This window comes from Cotesia glomerata, linkage group LG9 (genome assembly GCF_020080835.1).
Source record: "Cotesia glomerata isolate CgM1 linkage group LG9, MPM_Cglom_v2.3, whole genome shotgun sequence".
NCBI lineage: Eukaryota > Metazoa > Arthropoda > Insecta > Hymenoptera > Braconidae > Cotesia > Cotesia glomerata.
In genome coordinates this window covers 19,149,563-19,170,948 of record NC_058166.1, presented here as the reverse complement: position 1 = coordinate 19,170,948, position 21,386 = coordinate 19,149,563, and the positions used below count along the sequence as shown (strand labels likewise).

At 25.6% G+C, this 21,386-nt stretch overlaps 2 protein-coding genes across 5 annotated transcripts; both read right to left on the bottom strand.

The window, feature by feature from the left end:
* Positions 1–1,595: 1,595 nt before the first annotated feature.
* Positions 1,596–15,173, bottom strand: LOC123271313 (la-related protein 1). Of its 4 annotated transcripts, none has more exons than XM_044737601.1 (15): positions 14,870–15,173; positions 13,073–14,035; positions 11,826–11,890; positions 11,658–11,711; positions 11,171–11,372; positions 10,603–10,737; positions 10,102–10,280; positions 9,576–9,700; positions 9,184–9,373; positions 7,353–7,966; positions 5,659–5,881; positions 5,161–5,573; positions 3,888–4,048; positions 3,423–3,677; positions 1,596–2,327 (listed from the first exon to the last, which is right to left on the bottom strand). In XM_044737601.1, exons 2-15 carry the CDS (start codon positions 13,980–13,982, stop codon positions 2,179–2,181), a joined length of 3,675 nt encoding a protein of 1,224 aa, XP_044593536.1. In that variant the 5' UTR covers positions 13,983–14,035; positions 14,870–15,173; the 3' UTR covers positions 1,596–2,178. The 4 variants fall into 4 exon arrangements, with proteins under 4 accessions (XP_044593536.1, XP_044593537.1, XP_044593539.1 ...); XM_044737602.1 differs by lacking the exon at positions 14,870–15,173 and adding an exon at positions 14,265–14,574; XM_044737604.1 differs by lacking the exons at positions 10,603–10,737; positions 14,870–15,173 and having other exon boundaries at positions 13,073–14,110.
* A 1,531-nt stretch (positions 15,174–16,704) lies between these two features.
* LOC123271619 (protein ABHD18) lies at positions 16,705–20,688 on the bottom strand. Its single transcript, XM_044738014.1, has 9 exons — positions 20,304–20,688; positions 19,911–19,995; positions 19,455–19,637; positions 19,045–19,157; positions 18,823–18,961; positions 18,493–18,690; positions 17,330–17,570; positions 16,936–17,215; positions 16,705–16,866 (listed from the first exon to the last, which is right to left on the bottom strand). The coding sequence occupies exons 1-9, from the start codon at positions 20,393–20,395 to the stop codon at positions 16,809–16,811; spliced, it is 1,389 nt and encodes a 462-aa protein (XP_044593949.1). The 5' UTR covers positions 20,396–20,688; the 3' UTR covers positions 16,705–16,808.
* Between the last annotated feature and the right edge of the window lie 698 nt (positions 20,689–21,386).

The following is a 21,386-nucleotide window of genomic DNA, read 5'->3' as shown; positions in this document are numbered from 1 at the left end:
ATACAGTTCTACAAATATGATTACGTATGTGAGCAAATCAAAATGATATAAAATTAAAAAAAAAAAAAAAATTAGCAACCATTAATTATATATTTTTTTTTAAATTAATATTTTTTTTTTTTCTTCACAAAATCTGAATTTTAAACATAATTTTTTTGCGGCATAACTAAATAATAATTTTACTTAATATACAAAAATATCTTATAACTGTTTTGAACATTTTTTTATCAACTACAAATTTACATAAAATCGAAAAAAAATTTTTTTTTTTCAAACTTGACAATCTTTGAGCATAAAAAATTTGGTAATTATTTTCTAGTAGGGTCTACCTTATTAAAATTAACTTTTTTCAATTTTTTTTTTTTTTTTAAGTGAGAAAGAAAAAAATGAATATTTCAATAGATTTTTTGAATTCAAAAGTTGGAAAAAATTTTGGCTTTCATATTTTTGGATAAAATTTCTATTTCATCTTTTTTTGATAAATTTTTTTCTGAAAAGTACATAAAAAAATTAACAATTAAAAAAAAGTAGTTAAATATCACAATTTTCTAAAAAATTTATAAATTTTTTTGAAAATTTGTTAAAATTGTAATAAACTTTTTTTTTTAAACTGTTCGTTTTTTTTTTTTTTTTTTTCCAAAAAAAATATATATCAATCTAGGTAAAAAATTAACATTTTCAAATTTTTTTTTGATTCAGCTTTTTTTACTGCGCATTTATGATCAAAAATGTCGTGAAAAACAAAAAATAAAGATTTCGATAGATTTTTTGCCTTCAAAAGTTGGAAAAAATTTTGGCTCATATTTTTGGATAAAATTTCTATTTTATCTTTTTTTGAAAAGTACATAAAAAAACAAACAAAAGAAAAAATTGAATATCACAATTTTCTGAAAAATTTATCAATTTTTTTGAAAATTTGTTAAAATTGTGATAAATTTTTTTTTTTTAATTTTTCATTTTTTTTTTCAAAAAAAAAATATCAATAAAATAAAATAAAAATTTCATTAAAAAAATGAAAATAGTGGACCCCACTTGTAAATAATTACCAAAAATTTAAAGATTGAATTTTATTAAAAAAAAAAAAAACTATCAGTCTATTGTTAGATTTACATAGTAGCTATTTTATCTATTGCTTTAAAAAAATTATTCAAGCTTAATAAATTTTTTTTCGACCAAATAAATGTTATTTATAATTATTTGTATTGATATTTATATTCGCTTCAATAATATATACGATAAAATAATTATTATTGTATATCAACTTATATTTTAATTCTTATATTATATATCTTAAATTTATAAATCAAGCTTTAAATTAATATTTAAAAATAAATTCACAGTTATTGAATGGTCTGAATTTTAGTAACATTTTCAAGCAAGGTATATTGATATAAATTCTGTTAATAATTTTAAACTCAAGCTGAAGATAAATTATCATTTGGAAGACTTTGTAGAAAAAAAGAAAAAAAAAAAAAAAAAAAAAAATTGTCAAAGTAATTAATTTAAGTAAAAATACTTCTTAAAATAATAAAAATTACCGATCTAGTCAATTATAAAGAGCTTAGTTGCTTGCCAACAAAATAGTTAACAAATTATCTTTGTAATAAAATAAACTATAAATGTATTCATATATCATTGTAGGTAGACATTATTTATCTGAATTTAATTATTATTTTTTATACAATCGTTTAATAATTATCAAGCATTTATGCTGTATTTATTTTTTAAGATTTAAAATCATGTAAGTGTAGTTAATTGAGTTTTTTTTTTTTTAATTACAATTTATTAAAAACATTTATATGCACAGCCACTTACCCTACGATTTTCGTTTTGTAAGAAATCACTTGACAGAATAGAAATAATATTATAAAATAATTATCGATGGTGTGATGTCACTCTTTGAGGCCATTAATTAATTATTAAGGCAATTAGCAATTTTAAACTGTCAAATTATAAAATTCAAGAAATATTTTCACTTGTTAAAATCTACATTTTTAATTACTAAATTACGTCCTTTTTTTTTAATTACAATCCTTTTTTTTCGCGGCAGCTAAAGATATTAAAGAGCAAGAAAAATAATTAAAAAAAAATATATATATAGTTGTAAATAACAAGTAAAAGATGGTATAAAAAAAAAAAAACAATGATTCTGAAACGTCAGTAGTTTTTAGATTACGATCAATCTGCGCCTACTTCAACAACGCGGAAGTCTTCGATGCTCTTAAAGTTTGATAAATATTCTTGTAATTTTGGCTCTACGCATAATTCTTTAGCGTGCTTGTAGTACTTCATAAATGCCCAGAATTTTTCTAATCCATATAATTGACCTGTAACAAAAATTATTTTTTGTTTTTTAATTAATAATAGCACTATGTGACTTCCGTGAGTTGTGGACTATAAATAAATAAACTTTGTTTTATTAAATAATTACTTTTATAAAATTGCACTGTACTTTCTTAACGATTGATGTTTTTAAAGATATAAGCTCATCATGATGTTACACTCATCGAGAGCTTTCATTTGAGTACCCACATGCATTTTGATATATTTTTCATATATACATATATATAATATATATAAATATATGAAAAATTGATGTGGGTACTCAAATGAAAGGTCTCGATAAGAGCAACATCAGAATGAGCTTATATCTTTAAAAATGTTAATAATTAAGAAATTATATTGTATTTTGTCAATTTGTGATATTTTTAAAGATATAAGCTCATTATGATGTTACCCTCATTAAGACCTTTCATTTGAGTACCCACATGCATTTTTGATATATTTTTTATATATACATATTTATAATATATATAAATATATAAAATATATGAAAAATTGATGTGGGTACTCAAATGGAAGGTCTCAATGAGTGTGATGTCGGGATGAGCTTATATCTTTAAAAATGTCAATAATTAAGAAATTATATTGTATTTCGTCAATTTATGGTATTGTTAAAGATATAAACTCATTATGATGTTACGCTCATTAAGACCTTTCATTTGAGTACCCACATGCATTTTTGATATATTTTTTATATATACATATTTATAATATATATAAATATATAAAATATATGAAAAATTGATGTGGGTACTCAAATGAAAGGTCTCGATGAGTGTGATGTCGGGGTGAGCTTATATCTTTAAAAATGTCAATTGGCGATAAGATACAAGGTCAATTCTTAATTATGTATCTAAAGATAGAGAATTTTCGAATGCAGCCTAAATACTTATCATAATAAATTAAATATCGGTGAGAATGATATGAAAGGACATAAATTCAAGTCAAAACCTTTGCAATGACATTATTATAATTAATTGATAATATAATAGTAATATTGATAGTAATAATAATAATAATAATAATATTGTTAATAATAATGATAATTGATAATATAATAATAATATTAAATAACAAACCATTTTCATAATCAGCCATAGTTTCAGTCTGGAAATCTTTGTAAAGATGTGGTCGGAATTTTTTCTCAAGACCGTAGCTGTAGAATCGGAACAAGCATTCGAGGCCATAACGATAGCCCTCGACTGCGTCTTCCTTGGCGATACTTCTGAACTCTTCGTACATTTTACGGTTGAAATTTTCACGCAAAAAGAATGACCAGAAGCGGAAAAGTGTGTTCATCTCTTGAGACTGACCAATTCCTAATTTTGATCGCTCTGAAATTTAGTAATTAAAAGGTACATATGTATTAATTTTTTCTCTCAATAAAAGGAGATAAATTTATAGTTAATATTAATAACTTCAGATCTAAGTTTCTCAACACGATTCTTATGTCGGGAAAAGAAGACAAAAATAAATTGAATCATCATTTTAAATATAATCACAATAATTCTGACAATAATTTTTAATTTTCATTTCAAATTTACCTTTTAAACACCGTGAATGGTATTTATGGTAAACTTGTTGGGTAAAACCATTGTCTTTAAGCATTGAATGACTTGGATGTTGGAAGGCTGGCAATGATGAAGGTTGGCTTCCACAACTACTAGCAAGAAAACCTTCATTTGGACTTGTACCGGTACTACTTCTGTAAAAATTAATTAAATATTAATATTAAAATTTAATACTAAATCATACTAAATAAAAATTAAAAAAAAAAAAAAAAAAAAAAGATAATAATAATAAATTTTTCAAGCTAATATTATTATTTAATGATTTTTCACTTTCCAATAGGTGAACACGACTTAAGTCACTGTATTTCTTAAAATATTGAAGATAGCTCCATAATATAAAAACGTTTTTATAGGAAATTTTATAAGCTTCAATTTTGGTCTTATAATTTTTTCTAAAAATCAATATTTTATGAGTTATGACTATTTTTTACAATGACTAAATAAAGAGTTTTAATTTTTTACTATGTTAGTACTATTTAAGTTATATCACCTAAAATATTGAAGATAATCTCATAGTATAAAAACATTTTTTGTAGGAAACTTCTCAAACTGCAATCTTGGATTCTTATGATTTTTCTCAAAAATCAATTTTTCAAGTTATGACCATTTTCATTCTGACTGGATAATAAATTTTCATTCTTTTTTTATGTAAGCGCTACTTAAGTAACTATATCTCCTAAAATATCGGAGATAGTCCCATAGTATACAAACATTTTTTGTAGCAAATTTTATAAGCTATAATTTTTGTATCTTATGATTTTTTGATAAACTCAATATTTCAAGAGTTGTAGTCATTTTTTATTAACTAGATAATAATTTTGTATTTAATTAAAAAATTTTTTTTTTAAAAAATAATAATAATTTTTAAAATAAATAATAAATAAATTATTATTTAATAATTTATGTTTAATATAAATATAAATTATTTAATAAAAGTATTAAATAATAATAATAATAATAATAAAAATACAGATAAATAACTGTAATTACTAAAATATTCAAATTCATATTCTTTCTTTTCTTTTTTTTTATTAACTAAAGTCATTAGATAGTAATTTGGATAGACTTTGTTTAGAGACAACGTTACTTTTCTTATTACTTATTTTTACTGTCTTATTATTTTATATCCATTACTGTTTAACTAATTTTATTATTACTATGTATTCATTTCTACGTAAGGCCCTTAGGAAGCTAAAGCTTCAGGGTCTAAAAATTTGGTAAATAAATAAATAAATAAATAAATTACCCAGTAGAATAAGTTCTAGGTCGATGCTCTCTAACATCCATAATCCATCCAACATGATGTTCAACAGGTGGATTATTACTATGGCGTGTTTTACGTTTCCGTGGAGTTCTAGGATCAATTGGAGTTTCATCTTTAACAACAGCGTAAAATCTGTGAGCAGTACCACGTCTACCACGACTTGACCCACGGAATCTTTCAGTTCTACGACCTCTGCGATCTCGTTTGTCATCCAAATTCGACAACTGATTAGGCAGTGACCGAGACAAGTCTTGGTCTGAGGCAAATAGTGGAGGTGGAGGTGGTGGCACTTCGGGGTTGGCTTTGCGCGGAGCTTTCGGTGCCATTTTTTCAAATGCTTCTTGACTCACCAGGTTTACTGTCTTATAACTCCCAATAGATGACGAAGATCCGTACTAAAAAAAAAAAAATGACTTTAATTAGTAATTTTATTTATTTAATTAAAATAATAAATTTATTTTATTATTAAACGTGGCTTACTCTTTGTCCATCCTCAGTCCATAAATCTTCTTCATAATAATACAATCCGTCGTTAATAGTTTGCTCTAAATCTTGGCTCATCTTGACGCGTGTCGTCCAGTCACCGGTACGATCATGACCGTCGTGTTTTGGAAGTCTAGATGGTATATTTGCTGTTTGTGTTACAATCAGCAATTTATTTATGTCTCGATCAGAAAGTTCATAATCTTCATCATCTTCCGACCTTAAAATTGTAAAAAAAAATTCATTGATAATAATAATAATAATAATAATTTTTTCTTAAATAAATATTTTAAAAATTGGCTATTTTTTATAGCGACTAAATAATTCGCTGTATCTCCTAAAATATTGAAGATAGCCTCATATAATAAGAACATTTTTTGTAGGAAATTTTCTAAGCTACGATTTTAGTCTCTTAAAATTTTTTTATAAACTCAATATTTCAAAAGTTATAGCCATTTTTTAAATTACCATATAACTATTTAGAATTTTATTTAAAAAATCTTTACTAAAATAATAATAATAATAATAATAATAATAATAATAATAATAATAATAATAATATAAAAAATCACAGATAATTGGAATTAATAAATAACAAAGAAAACAATCATGTTATTGTTAATATTGTGACGTTTCGACTCATTATTGAATCTTCAATAACATGATAATAATAACAATAACATGATTGTTTTCTTGGTCATTTATTAAGAACATGTAGGACAGGGAATATTCAAATTTTGGACAAAATACTGAGACGCTTTTTGACCAAGTAATTTTTGAACAAAAAATCATTAAACTTGGCAGGAGTATGTTAATAATAGTCCTTCGTAAATTGATTTTTATATTTTTAAATTTAATCATTGAAAAAAAATAACAAAATGATAAATAAATAGGTAGAGTTCGCGCGTAAAACTGCCTTATCTCCGGGCCCATCATATATTCAAGTAAATAAACTTTACTATAAAGAAATTACTCATAAACTTACAACCAATATAATCTTTGAGATTGATTAAATTTTTTGGTTAATCTTTACTTTAGTTTAGATTACTTATAAGACAGAATTATTAAAATGCAACTAGATTTGAATAGAAAACTAATTATTAACAAAAAATTTCATTTACTATATTAAATAAACTATAGTTTAATTTTTTTGAACAGTGTTGGGAGTATTGACAGTCAACCTGATAATCTTCAGTGGATTTTATGTGTTTCAAATAAACAATCCGATATATTCAATTGGCATTTGTTACCACTAGTCCAAACTGAATTACCGACAACAGACTGTGTTACATGCTCTTAATTTCAATTACCTGTGAATTTTTATATATCATTTATGATTTTGGATGCGATAAAAAAATGGAAATAATAATAATAAGTGTTTCGAATTATTTTTTCGATTACCGAAAAAAGTTTCACTGAGTAAAAAATAAGATCTTTGTATAATCCCAATTAAAATTGTCTTAAAAATCAAAAAATTTTAATTATTATATATTCACTCAAGGATGAGTGCTCATACCGATAATATAAAGAATTAATAAATAAAAATTAAATAGTAAAATATATAATTAATAAATAAAAATTGAATAGTCTTTAAGTGGATCGAGTCAGTTGGCTTAAAAATAATAAATGCTCTTTAATAAGTAAAATTACCGATCTTAAAATAATATGAATAATAATAATAAAAATCTTACAATTCAGAAAATGCATTATGTCGACCGGTAGGCGGAGGAGTATCTAATTCTTCATCAAATTGAAAATCCAACTCTTCTCGCTCTTCTTCCTTGTGATCTTTAACATTTTTCTCAGCGAGCTTATCTTTAGGCGGCTGCTTGACTCTTCTTTTAACTTCTTTCCAAACATCATTGTCCGAAGATTCAACATCCCCGTTGACCTGAGGTGTCTGTGTGTCATTTTCATTCAGCAGTAACTTAGTCTCGGTCTCTGTCTCAACAGAATCTGCTTGTGCGCTCTCAGATAAATTGTTAACCATAGCTTTGTTATTCTCTACTGCTATGATTGGTACAAATTCCGGTACACAGGGGTTCAAAGTTTCACCAGACGACGATGAGATACTTTCAGACTCGCTCAGTCTCGGTACCGGCTGAATAACACGAGGCATTGGCGGTGTTGGGATTATAGAAAGAGGTGTGGCTGCTGGACAAAATTCTGGCGCAAGAGGCGTAATTAGTGAACACATATCTGGTTGTGCAATCATAAGATGACCGCCGTCTGACTCTAGATACTCGTCTGAGTCTTGCTTATGCCACGCAATCGGCCACCTTAATGGATTATTGACAGTTCGCACCTAGACATAAAAATTAATTTATTAAAATTTGTATTTTTTATTTTATTATAGTTAAAAAAAAAAAATAAATATATATTAAAATGTAACGAGAGTTTTTACCAAACATCATTCATAGAAATTTTTTATTCTCATGATGTTCGCGAAGCTCTGTATTATTTTAGCACTATTGCGATAATTATTCTAATAATTAATAGAATAATTTTTTATAACAATGTGCGACAATTTAAGTAATAAATTTTTTATTTAAAATTTTATTTCAAATCAAATATAAAATTTATTTTAACAGTTTTCAAGTTGAAAAAATAATAATTTACTAGCAACTTTGCAGTCACTACGTGACTGCCGTGATTTGTGAACTATAAATAAATAAAATTTTGCTTTGTGAAATAATGACTTTTGTTAAAATGCACTGTACTTTCTTAAAAATTTACGTTTTTAAAGATATAAGCTCATCCCGGTGTTACACTCATCAAGAGCTTTCATTTGAGTACCCACATGCATTTTTGATATATTTTCCATATATACATATATATAATATATATAAATATATAAAATATATGAAAAATTGATGTGGGTACTCAAATGAAAGGTCTCGATAAGAGTAACATCAGAATGAGCTTATATCTTTAAAAATATCATCAGTGGAAAAAATACAACGTCATTGCTTTAATATTGACATTTTTTAAGATATAAGCTCATCTCGATATTACAATTATCAAGAGCTTTCATTTGAGTACCCACATGCATTTTTGATATATTTTCCATATATACATATATATAATATATATAAATATATAAAATATATGAAAAATTGATGTGGGTACTCAAATGAAAGGTCTTGATGAGTGTAATGTCGAGATGAGCTTATATCTTTAAAAATATCAATAGTTCACGAGATACGAGCTCATTTCTTAACTATTGATGTTTTTAAAAATATAAACTCATCCCGATATTATACTCATCAAGAGCTTCCATTTAAATACCCACATGCATTTTTGATATATTTTTCATATATAGATATATATAATAATATATATAAATATATATAATATATGAAAAATTGATGTGGGTATTCAAATGAAAGGTCTCGACGAGTATAACATCGAGATGAGCTTATATCTTTAAAAATGTCAATAATTCGCAAGATACAAGGTCATTTTTTAATTATGTATCTAAAGATAGAGTATTTTCAAATGCCGCTTAAATAATTATTATACCTTTATGAAATCGATCATCTCGAGTTTAGTCGACTCGACGATTGACGCGATCACCAAAGTAACATCGGTAGTGAGCGCTTGAACTCTGTTGAAAGTCGCGATCAAATGGATCGGCAGGAAACCCTCTTCATCCATTTTACGACGCATGAAGAAATCTCTCATAAGATTTTCTTCGCTAAAATAGTACTCTCTGCAAGGCATAAATTTCTCAATCAGTAAATATCAAAATCTTCCATAAAATTGTTTTTCAATTAAAGTTATTTAATAAAGCTTGAACTCAGATCTAAGTTTATCAGCATGATATCTATGCCGGGAAAAGAAGACAAAAAAATTGGGAATCATCATAATCAAGCTTTGATATTAATAATAATAATAATAAAATCTGGACTTACATTTGTTTTCTAATATATTCTTTAAGAGTTGTAGTATCTAAGTTTACGTAATTAGTGTTATTGAAATAAAATGTTCCCATATAAGGCATCATATATGACGGATCGGCGTGAGCAACTTTGTTCAGCTGAAAAATAAAATTAAAAAAAATTAATAATTAAATAAAATAATTTTTTAAAATGAATAAAATAGAATTTTTTTTAATTAATAAATTTATTATATAATTTTTTAATAAGTTATAAATTTTTTAATTAATGTTTGTATTTTTATATTTTTCTATATTATGTTATTACTTATTAGCTAGTTTTATTATTTAACTATTTATTTAACTATATTTATAGTTTTACATGTACTTTAATCACCTTCTTCGCCTTGGCATTTAAATTGAATAAATAAATAAATAATTAAAAAAAAAAAAATATATATATATAAAATTAAATAACATTAATTAGAATTTAATTAAAGAAAAATTATTTTATTTATTAATAAATAAATAAATAAATAAAATAATTATCTAAAAAAAATTACCTGTGTACGTTCAACAGGATATTCCGGATATTCAATATCACTTCTGTGTTTGTAACCTCCTCGTCCACTGTGACGACCTCTGCCTCGTCCTCGGTAACTTCTAGATCCACCGCGTGCACTTCTGTACCCGTGGTGACTGGATCTCTCGTAATCTCTTTCTCTGTGACTCTCTTCATTAACTGAAACAATCGATAGATTAATTAATTAAGTACTAACAGCATCTCGGATAATAAATAACTTGAATCAGAGGATGCCCTTAACGATTTTGATAATCCTGTAAAATAATTACAAAATTTTATAAATATATTTTCCTTAAAATTACTTCCTTTGAACTGCATACATTTAAAATATTTGGATTCACCTTTAAACCAGGACCTTAATAGAACTATAAAAAATTCTGTTAGATTATCCAGAAAAATACATACAATAAAAAACAGTGATTCGTGCGTACAGTAACTAGACAATTGAGCATCCTCTGTTAATTTACAAAAAAAAACTTACATTCGCCATTTTTTTCTCTATGACTATGATTGCTTTCTCTATGACTGTTTTCCCTTTGATGTTTTGGTGAACGTTCTCTTTTTCCTCTGTTTTTCGCAATATCAATTTCTAATGGCACCCATTTGTGTTTACTCACTAGTTTTTAAGAAAATATACATACTAAATAATAAAATTTATAATTTGATAAACTAAATATTGTGCAAATTTAATAAGAAAAATAATTTAGCAGATATTTAATAATTCTTTTAACGAATAAATTATGGCAAAAAAAATTAGAAAAAAAAAATTGACATGTAGAAATTTAAAAAAATTAAAAATGCAATTTTTTTTAAATAATTTTTGTGAATAAATTTGTTTGTTAAATAAAATTAAAAAATTGTCAATTTAATTATTAAAAAAGTTAAATAAAAATCGTTCAAATAATTAAACGTTTCTATTAAAAATTTATGTAGCAAATTTTTTTACCCACAAACTATAATCGGATTTGTAGGTCTCAGCATAGTGCACAATAAAAAGTGTTTCAAAAAAAAAAAAAAAAAAAATAAAATAAATAAATAAAAAATTATACCTTTCTTCCTATTTTTGTCAGCTTCAAAATGTTCATCGCTATCTTCTTGATAATGATTAGCCATTTTATTTTCTTTTCCCTTTTCCTCACTGACAGATCCACGTGCTTTAGAATCGCTCCTTGGCTGGGTAACTTGCTGCTGAGGAGGTTGCGGCTTCACGAGGCCGCCATTCTGCTTGGAGACCGGTATTGGTGCCTTCTTCTACATAAAAATTCATCAGTATTCTTCTTCATAGTATCATGACTTAAATATAATATTAATAAATGAAAGTGATTCAGATGGATTTAATGTGCTAACGCATTTAATCCGACAATATAAATATTGGCAATTAATTATTTTATTCAGCGCTAGCAATTAATGTTGCAAAAAGTTTTGAGCCAACAAACAGTTTATTTGCAAGCGCCTAGCATTTTGCATTTTTTTTTTTTTTAAGTGCTTCGACTGTTTTAAATAATAAGAGACAACACGCCAGATAACAAAACTCACTTCGCCTTGAGCTCCCAGCGACGGCCAATCGCCAATATCCGTAAAATCACTCGCCTAAAACAAATAAAGACGACAATTAAGATCCGTGGATTTGTTTCCCAATTGCCTTCTCTATTTGAGCCGTTCAATTAAAAAAAAAAAAAAAAAATTATTTAATTTTTTATATACCTTCTGATTGAATTTTCTTCTGTCTCTCGGCGCTTTGACAATTGTCGGCTGAATACTCGCATTTTCTATAAAAATAAATTCATATTTAATTATAATAAAAACTTCAAAAAATTAATAATAATAAAATTAGCTGGTTTTTAATTTTTTTTATTTATTATTATCGAAACAAAAAAATATTTTTTAAAAATGACATTTTTTTAATTTTTTACAAATGAAATTTTTTTTTTATAATTTTTTTAAATAAAATAGATTCTAAATATTTTTAAATGTCAACTAACTTAATTATTTATCTAAAATTAAATTAATTTAATTTAATTATTTGTTCAAAATAAACTTTTTGTGGTTGGACTCGTTATTTTATTTTTTTTAAACTGAGCAAAATAAAAAACTTAGGTATTAAAAACATTAATTGGTGTACACCGGGCTCGAACCCGATCCAATGCTTTGGTAAGTAAGAGCCGGATCTAATAGGCTAAACGGAGAGAACAAGATGACACTAGATATAATTCCAGATTATACTGAGTGAAAAAAAATTTTTAGATAGTAGCTAGTATAATCCAGATTACAATGAGTATAATCCAGATCTCACTCAGTATAATCTAGATTTTACTAGCTACTAAGGTAAAAGACCCCATTAGTGGCACTTTTTCTTTCAATGAAAAAATGTTCTACTTGGAATAAAAATTAAAAATTTTTTTGATCTAAAGGTCTTCAAGATTAGAAATAATATATTAAATATTGAAATTAATGATTTCATTAATTGAATAAGTACTAAAATCAAAGAAAGTGTCAGTAATGGGGTCCCCGCCACTAATGGGGTCTTTTACCCTATCTGAAATTTTTTTTTCACCACAGATATCACTGAGTATAATCTGGGATGATATCCAGTCATCTTGTTCTTTCTGTGCACTTAAAGTTTTTCAAATTTTTTACAAATAAAAATTTTTTTTCGCATTTTTTTGCAATAATTTTTTTCACAAAAAAACTTATAAAAATTTTTCCTTGCCTAACTTAATTTTCATTATATGTGCTTGTTTATTATTATTATAACAAGAAACTGAAATTATAAATTTTTTTGTTAAAAAAAAAATTAAAAAATTTCTGTAAAAATTTTTAAAGAATCCTACGAAAAAATTAAAAACTATTAAAAAAAATTTTTAAATCATTTTTTTCATAATATAACTTACTCAAAAAATAATAAAAAAATTCCTAACTAACCAATAAAAAAAAACCTACTAAAACTTTACCTATTTTTCCCTGCTGCTGCGGCTGCAGGACCCTCTTTTCCCTCTGCACCAGCACAGGAGTCTGCTCCCTCTGAACCGGAAGACTAACTGGCGTATTAACAGGATTAGCGGGACCAGAAACAGCCGGCGGAGCAGCTAAAGAACTCTTGGTCCAGGGATTAACAGCAGGCAGCGGCGCAGCAACATACTTAACCGGCTGGGCCTCACTATTCTCAACCTCCTCTTTATCCTCCTTAACCTCCTTGGCCTCCTTCACCGCAGTATGTTCCCCAGTGCGTTCTTTCTCCTTATGCACCCTCTCTTTACTCCCAGCGCTCCTGTTTCTAGGATTGCCGCTCCGCTCAGGCTTGTGTCTCTCCCTTTGTAAGTGATGATGGTCCCTAAACTTCTCCTGGAATTTTTCCTTCCTCCTCGCCGACTTAGGAGCGACTGTTTGAAAATCACCATCGCTGGCTCCATCAGCGCTAGCCAATCTATCCTGAGACTGATTGACTCTATTGCGCTGCTGGCTCAGGTCTTTTTTATCTTGATAATTTTCAGACCTTCCTTTACCTTCTCTTTCATCATATCCATATCTTCTTTCATATTTAGACCCGTAATACGAATTAAATCTCTTGCCATTATTTTTGTGACTACTTCTTCCTCCTCTCTGTACATTATTATTATTATTATGATTATGATTACTATTATTATTATTATTATTATTAGGCTGCTGGCTCTGTAAAGGGACACGTTCTTTAGCAGAGTGTAATTGATCAATATTTTCTTTATTACACTCTTTATTAGCAGTTGGAGTTTGCTGAAGCGACTCGCCGGCACTCTTTGGGTTAACCACGCTGGCATAAGAAACACCGGGGCCCTCGTGAGCGTCGTTGCTACCCTGAGTGCTGCTAGCCACTTTGGTCGCCATGTTGGATTTATTCGTAGAGACAAAAACACGAGGTATCCGCCGCTACGAATTAACTGCAATATTTATCGGCTTATAATCACTTATTTTAATTATTATAAATTAAAATTAAATTTTTTTTTTATTTTTTATATAATCAATTACCACACATTTTATTTATTTTAAATATTAAAACATACTTAAGGTCCATTTTTTACCGGAACTTCTATTCATGGTTAAATATTTATTTTATTCGATGACAAACTCTTGATTTTTATTAATATTATTTATAATTAATTGTTGTACCTCCTAACAATCTGCTGATGATATATCTTCTTTCTTCAATTATTTTATTAATTTTATCATACACGTTTCCAATTTACTCGCTAAAATATGCAACGTGCGTTAAAAAAAAATTACCAGAATATTGGAGAAAACACGTGCTGCGCTCTACAATCGTTATTTCAACTATACAGGGAGTAATTATATATAAGTTTATCAATGTAACGACACTATTGCTTGAAGACACCGCTCATATAATGTAATATATTATATATATGTGAATAAGAATACATATATGTATGTATGGAGGTACTAACGTTTTTGTTCACATAAAATATTCTAAAACTTTTGATAAAATGTCTTACCTCCACTTTTAATTAGTAAAATAATTATTTATTTAAGTAACGATGGTTACATTGGTAGATATTAATTATTAGGAAGATATATTTATATATAGAGAGAGTAGAAAAAAAAATGAGCACGAGGTTTGGAAAAACGTGGACGCTGACTCGGCGTATTTATATAGAAAATCAATACTTAGCGCACTATTACTACTTTATTATTGTGTTGGAAAAAATATAATAGTCTTATGAGTATATAGGTGGTTATTGGTACAAATATATACATACGTTTGAAGCGAGTGCGGGTTAATAAGGTAACTGGTGGGCAGTGAGTCTTAACTGGCTATTCACAGAACGCACTCGGATACCTTTTAATTTTTTCTTGATATAACAGATGATACGTCAGCTCTATTTACATGGCTAATTAAATCCACTACACGTCTTACTTTTTTCCGGAAATAATCTCATAATCGTCTATTACGTAAACAATGCTCATTTCCGAAGTTATTTGAGATAAAAAAGGTACAACACGAACGCGAACGCATGTGGTCAACGCTCCTCTCTGCTGCACAGCCAGGAAAACCAGATTCGATAAATTTCCGGTTTTGTCTCAGTAGTCACTGCTTTTTAACCTCGTGTCAATTTCAGATGGCGTTATTATTCTTCCCGGTTTATTTTAGCGGGATTTTAAAATTTTAATATACATTTTATTTTTTTTTTAGCTTTTAAATTTATGGAAATAATACTAAAGTTAGCCGACGTTTTTAATTTTTTTTTAATAATTAAATTAGATCAAAAAATATTTTTTAAATTGCACTTACAGTTTTTTAAGTTTTTTTTACAAATGCAATTTTTGTTTTAATTTTTTTCTAATAATTTTTTCAATATACAAGATGAAAATTAAGTTAGCCGACATCTAAAAATATTTAGAATTTTTTTATATTGAAAAAATTATTAGAAAAAAATTAAAACAAACATTGCATTTGTAAAAAACTTTAAAAACTATAAGTGCAATTTTTAAAAAACATTTTTTAGTTATAGTTTAGCGTTATAATTACCAGATATTTAAAAATTTTTTATTTTATGACATTAAAATTAACAGTCAATTAATCATTTTTTTATTTTATTTAATAGATTTTTTTCCAAAAAATTATTTTAAAAAAATTGCATTTATAATTTTTTTAAATTTCTGCACGTCAATTTTTTCTTCTTATTTTTTTTTGCCATAATTTATTTGTTAAAAACATTAAAAAAATTATTAAATGTCTGCTAAATTAATTTTTATTTTATTTTTATGACATTTTATGTAGTTGTCACTTAAAATTATTTTTTTATTTTTTTTAACTAACAAATTTGTTCAAAGAAATTATTTTTAAAAAATTGCATTTTTAATTTTTTAAAATTTCTGCACGTCAATTAGAAAAAAAATTTTTTTCTACCATAATTTATTTGTTACATAAATTAAAAAAATTTTTAAATATCTGCTAAATTAATGAAAATTAAAATAGCAGATATTTAATAATTTTTAGAAATTTTTTTAAGAAATTAATTAGTGTGAAAAAAAATTGAAATTTTAAAAAATAAAAAATGCAATTTTTTTAAAATAATTTTTTGGATGAAATTTTTGTTATTAAATAAAATTTAAAAATTGTCAAGTGGCTGCTAACTTTAATGTCATGCTAATTTAATTTTAATTGATTTTTTGAAGTAATAAAAATTATAAGTAAAAAAATTTTGATAAATCTAAAAAATTATAAACGAAATTTTTTTAAATTAATTTTTTTGTTATAAAAATCCAAAAAATTGATAGATCTTAGTAAATATTATCAATATTTTTAAAATTAATTTTTATGAGATTTTTTTTAACAAATAAATTATTTGAGAGTTTAAAATCATAAATAAAGTTTTTTATATAATTTATATGTTAAAAAAAATTAAAAAATTGACAGATATTTGCTAGAATTAATTCGTGTATTTTTGATCTCCAAATTGTATATTGTCGTTGAACAATAAATATCTTGAAAAATATTTATATAAATTTACTTTCTATTCCAAGAGAGGAATTTTTAATATTTTAAATTCACTTAAAATTGTTAAAAAATAAAATTAATCATGCAGTATGATGCTTAACATTTTAAAATTGTACAATAAAATAATTCTGTATACATATTCATTTATATATATATATAGATAATTTCTTTTAAAATTCATTAAAAATATTTTTTTGTCAACTATTTTTCAAGTATTTCCTTGAATATCTGTCAAAGGATTCCGCTATTGTTGATCTAAAATAAATTATCATTAATAAAATAATTTATATTATTAATTATTAGAAAAATAAATAAATAAATTACCTAAATTGTTTCTGATGAAGCAAATAAGCGCTAACATGGCCAGCATTAATAAAACGGACTTCAGCTCCAGGCCAAATTTTTTCCAAGCTCATGCAATTGTCACGCGGAACATAAGCGTCGTCTTTAGCGCAGACGGCTATTATTAAATTAGTATCAACAGGTACTTCGAAGTTACGTAAATGGGTACACTCGTCCATTATGCCACGCATAAATTGGAGCGCTTCCTGTTCGCGACGTTTATCTGTTCCATTATTTTTTTCGGCAGGCAGCATACAGACATCTGTGTAAATAAAATGTTATATTTAGCACATTTTATCAAAAAACTGAAAACATGTTTAATAAAATTAAAGTTTTGATAAATCTAAATTACTTATTATACTTAATATTTATTTACCGTCCATTAATTCAGGCTCTGAAGGTTTAAATCGGTTTGATATAAGATTCAGAGGAAACATTTTAGCAGCTGCTTTTTCATCTGCTGCCGATTCATCTGTTACGTCGAAACTTGCGCGCTTTATTATATTATTGTCTTGATTTTTATCCGAATTATTTTTAAGATCGTCTGTAAGCTCGCACATCCTTCTTACACTCGCAGGAAAATGTTGCGCAAAATGTTGACCGGCTAAGAATGCATCCTAAAAAAAAAAATGATCAATAATTAGCAACTTTGCAGTCACTACGTGACTGCTGTCACTTGTGAACTATAAATAAATGAAATTTTGCTTTATTAAATAATGAATTTTGTTAAATTGCACTGTACTTTCTTAAATATTGACGTTTTTAAAGATATAAGCTCATCCCGATGTTACACTCATCAAGAGCTTTTATTTGAGTACCCACATGCATTTTTGATATACTTTTCATATATACATATATATGATATGTATAAATATATAAAATATATGAAAAAATTGATGCGGGTACTCAAATGGAAGGTCTCAATGAGTGTAATGTCGGGATGAGCTTATATCTTTAAAAATGTCAATAATTAAGAAATTATATTGTATTTTGTCAATTTATGGTATTGTTAAAGATATAAGCTCATTATGATGTTACGCTCATTAAGACCTTTCATTTGAGTACCCACATGCATTTTTGATATATTTTTCATATATACATATATATAATATATATAAATATATAAAATATATGAAAAATTGATGTGGGTACTCAAATGAAAGGTCTCGATGAGTGTAATGTCGGGGTGAGCTTATATCTTTAAAAATGTCAATTGGCGATAAGATAAAAGGTAATTTCTTAACTATTGACGTTTTTAAAGATATAAGCTCATCCTGATGTTACACTCATCAAAAGCTTTCATTTGAGTACCCACATGCATTTTTGATATATTTTTCATATATACATATATATATAATATATACAAATATATAAAATATATGAAAAATTGATGTGGGTACTCAAATGAAAGGTCTTGATGAGTGTAACATCGGGATGAGCTTATATCTTTAAAAATGTCAATAGTTCACAAGATACAAGGTCATTTCTTGATAAATCTATAATTGATATATTTATCAATAAGTTTATTAATTTACTTACATCTTGATCAATTATTTTAACCATTTTAGCCAAATCGTTTTGATACATAGTATCAGAAAAATATTGCGACTGTAAAAGGGACCAATTTATCGAATTAGCCATCACTCCTTGGGTAAAAACTGGAGAAGCTGTGGACCAAGACAAGCAGGGAACTAGCGAAATTGGTTTTGGCCAATTTGTAGCTGCTAGCGAAGCCATCTAGGATTAAAAAATTAAAAAAATTTATTCAAGAGTCAGTCTTTAAATAAAAATTTAAAACTTTTATCAGAAACTCAGCACTCAGGTAATATTCAATATTTTGAGGTTTAAAATTATTTTTAATAAACTTACATGGCCACCCATAGACAACCCCGTCAAGCCAAGGGGTCCTAATCCATTTTGCTCGCACCAATTCAGCAGAACGATGCACTCCATCATCAAACAACCTCCCATGATAAAAATATCCGACACATTCAGCAAATTGGAGCGACTGCAAAATAAATAGATTTATTATTTAATAAATAAAATGAACTGTTATTTTTAAGGCAGTACAAACCTGATTTTTTTCCTTACATTTGATCTTTAGGTTTTCTCAAGCCATAAAATGGATTTTCAAGTAATAATGATCCGATTCCAGATTCTTTTAGCAGTGGTTTAGCAATTAGATTCCTTCTGCGCCAAAAGTACTGTTGAAGAGTTGAATTATTTTAGAAATTTATTTTATTTTATTATTATTAATTTTTTCAACATAATAATCAATAATTGCAATTTTTATTTTGATCTCATTTAAAATATTATTTTCTATTAGCAATGCATTAAATGATCTTTCTGTATTTCATGAAAATTTTTAATTAAATTTATTTTTAAACCTTTAATTAATTAATTTTTTACTGAGTTATATTATATACAAATATAAACTAAAGTCAAATAAAATTTTTTATCTATTTATCTATTATTAGATTAATTTAGTTAAAATAAATTACGTGGTCTCCAGTTCCTGCAAGATGCAAACAGACGGGTTTTATTTTGTGAGAAGTCCACTTTAGAGGTAGTATTAGTTGAAAGTATGATGTTTTTGTTTCCTCGGGCATTATATTTGGTAAATGTTGTTCAAATGGTGTTTCAAAATTTCCTTCGATTATGTGACAGTCAGACCATTCTTCATCCTAGAGACATTAATAAAAAAGTCAAATATAAGACATAAATTATTACAATTTTTTTAAATTTATAATTTATCTATTTATTGCAATTATCAATAAAAAATTTATATTAATTTAATTATTTCAAAATTATTAAAATAATTATTCTAATTAAGAATTAGAATAAAAAAAATTGTTAATTTTTAAGATTGATTTTTCAAATAAATTCGAAAAAAAAGTTAATTAAATTAAATAATTATTAAAATATTATTATTAATATAAATAATGTTAAATTATTACCTTGGTTATTGTAATTGGATAGTCTCGAGGTATAAGATTATAACAAGCTTCTCGATTAGCAACAACTTTTCTAAATTCAAAAATCCTGTGAATAAATAATTATAAAATTGAGACATTTAATTTTTTGAATTTTTTAATAAATAAATTATTGCAAGTAAAATTAAATTAAAAAAAGTTAAAAATAAAATTTTTTTGTTAAATAAAATTAAAAGATTGTCAAGTGACAAAAATTAGTTTTCTATACTTAGTTTATTTTTTAAGAAAAATAAAAAAATTGTCGTGTCTACTAGCTTAATTGTCATAATTTTAAATGATTATTATTATTATTGATGACTTCTGAGAAAAAGTCATTGTAAGGTGAGTAAAAATAAATGAATAAAAAAATAAAATCACCTTCTCAAACTTTCAGGATTGCCCCAACCTTTAGTGAAAAATTTAGTCAACAATATTCTTCGGTAAACAGAGTCCAGCCGACTAGGTGGCATTTTAAACAACAAATTCAACAATAATACAGCGTATGTACAAACAAAACAATAAGCTCTAAAATAGTTTTATTAAAATATAATTGAGGTATATTGGTCAATGTAAATACTTATCAATTGATAGATAATAAGTTATGTGCTATGTATAATATATATTTATCTTGTAAATATGTATGTAGTATAAAATATAAAGAATTAATTTAACATTGATTTGACTTGTAGTTGATACTGTCATTATTTTTATTATTCACTTATTGTTGACGATAGTTTGTTCACTAGAGCGCGCTGGGTAGTTTTTTTTCATTTTTTCCGCCACACCGGTAGACGGCGCTGCTGTCAAATAAAAATTTTAGTTACTGAGAAGAGACTGACAGCGCGAAAAATGGCTGACAATAAAAATGTGATAAAAAAAATACGAAAAAGTAGTTGAGAGTAATTTATAGTTTAATTAATAATTAACGGATAAACTGACAATTACAAAATTACATAAAAATTTAATTTAGCAGATATTTGAGAATTTTTTTGAACAAATAAATTATGGCAAAAAAAAGTAGAAAAAAAAATTGACATCTTGAAATTTAAAAAAATAAAAAATGCAGTTTTTTTTAAATAATTTTTTGGAAAAAATTTATTTGTTAAAAAAAAATTAAAAAATGGTTAACTGATTGCTAATTTTAATGTCATCAAAATTACATGCATGCAAAAAAAAAATACAATGTTGTGAATTAAATTTTATCAAGTGGTTTATTTTTGATGATACTGAAATTAACTGACACCTGTCAATTTTATGAAAATTAATTTAGCAGATATTTAATCATTTTTTAATAAATGAATAATTGCAAAAAAAAATTAAAAAAAAATCACATGGAGAAATTTAATAAAATTAAATATGTAATCTGCTAATTTCAGTGTCATTATTTTTCATCTAAAAAATCTAATGAAAATGAATGTAGCATATATTTAATAATTTAAAAAATTTTATAACAAATAAATT

Excerpts from the sequence above, each read along its gene's own strand:
- LOC123271313 (XM_044737601.1), bottom strand. The coding sequence starts at position 13,982 with ATGGCGACCAAAGTGGCTAGCAGCACTCAGGGTAGCAACGACGCTCAC. Across the intron at positions 9,701-10,101 it reads ATCCTGTTGAACGTACACAG|CTGAACAAAGTTGCTCACGC; the intron begins GTAATTTTTTTT and ends TTTATTTTTCAG. Across the intron at positions 5,574-5,658 it reads GGACTGAGGATGGACAAAGA|TACGGATCTTCGTCATCTAT; the intron begins GTAAGCCACGTT and ends TTTTTTTTTTAG.
- LOC123271619 (XM_044738014.1), bottom strand. The coding sequence starts at position 20,395 with ATGCCACCTAGTCGGCTGGACTCTGTTTACCGAAGAATATTGTTGACT. Across the intron at positions 18,962-19,044 it reads AGAAAACCTAAAGATCAAAT|TCGCTCCAATTTGCTGAATG; the intron begins GTAAGGAAAAAA and ends TTTATTTTGCAG. Across the intron at positions 18,691-18,822 it reads GGTTGTCTATGGGTGGCCAT|ATGGCTTCGCTAGCAGCTAC; the intron begins GTAAGTTTATTA and ends TTTTAATCCTAG.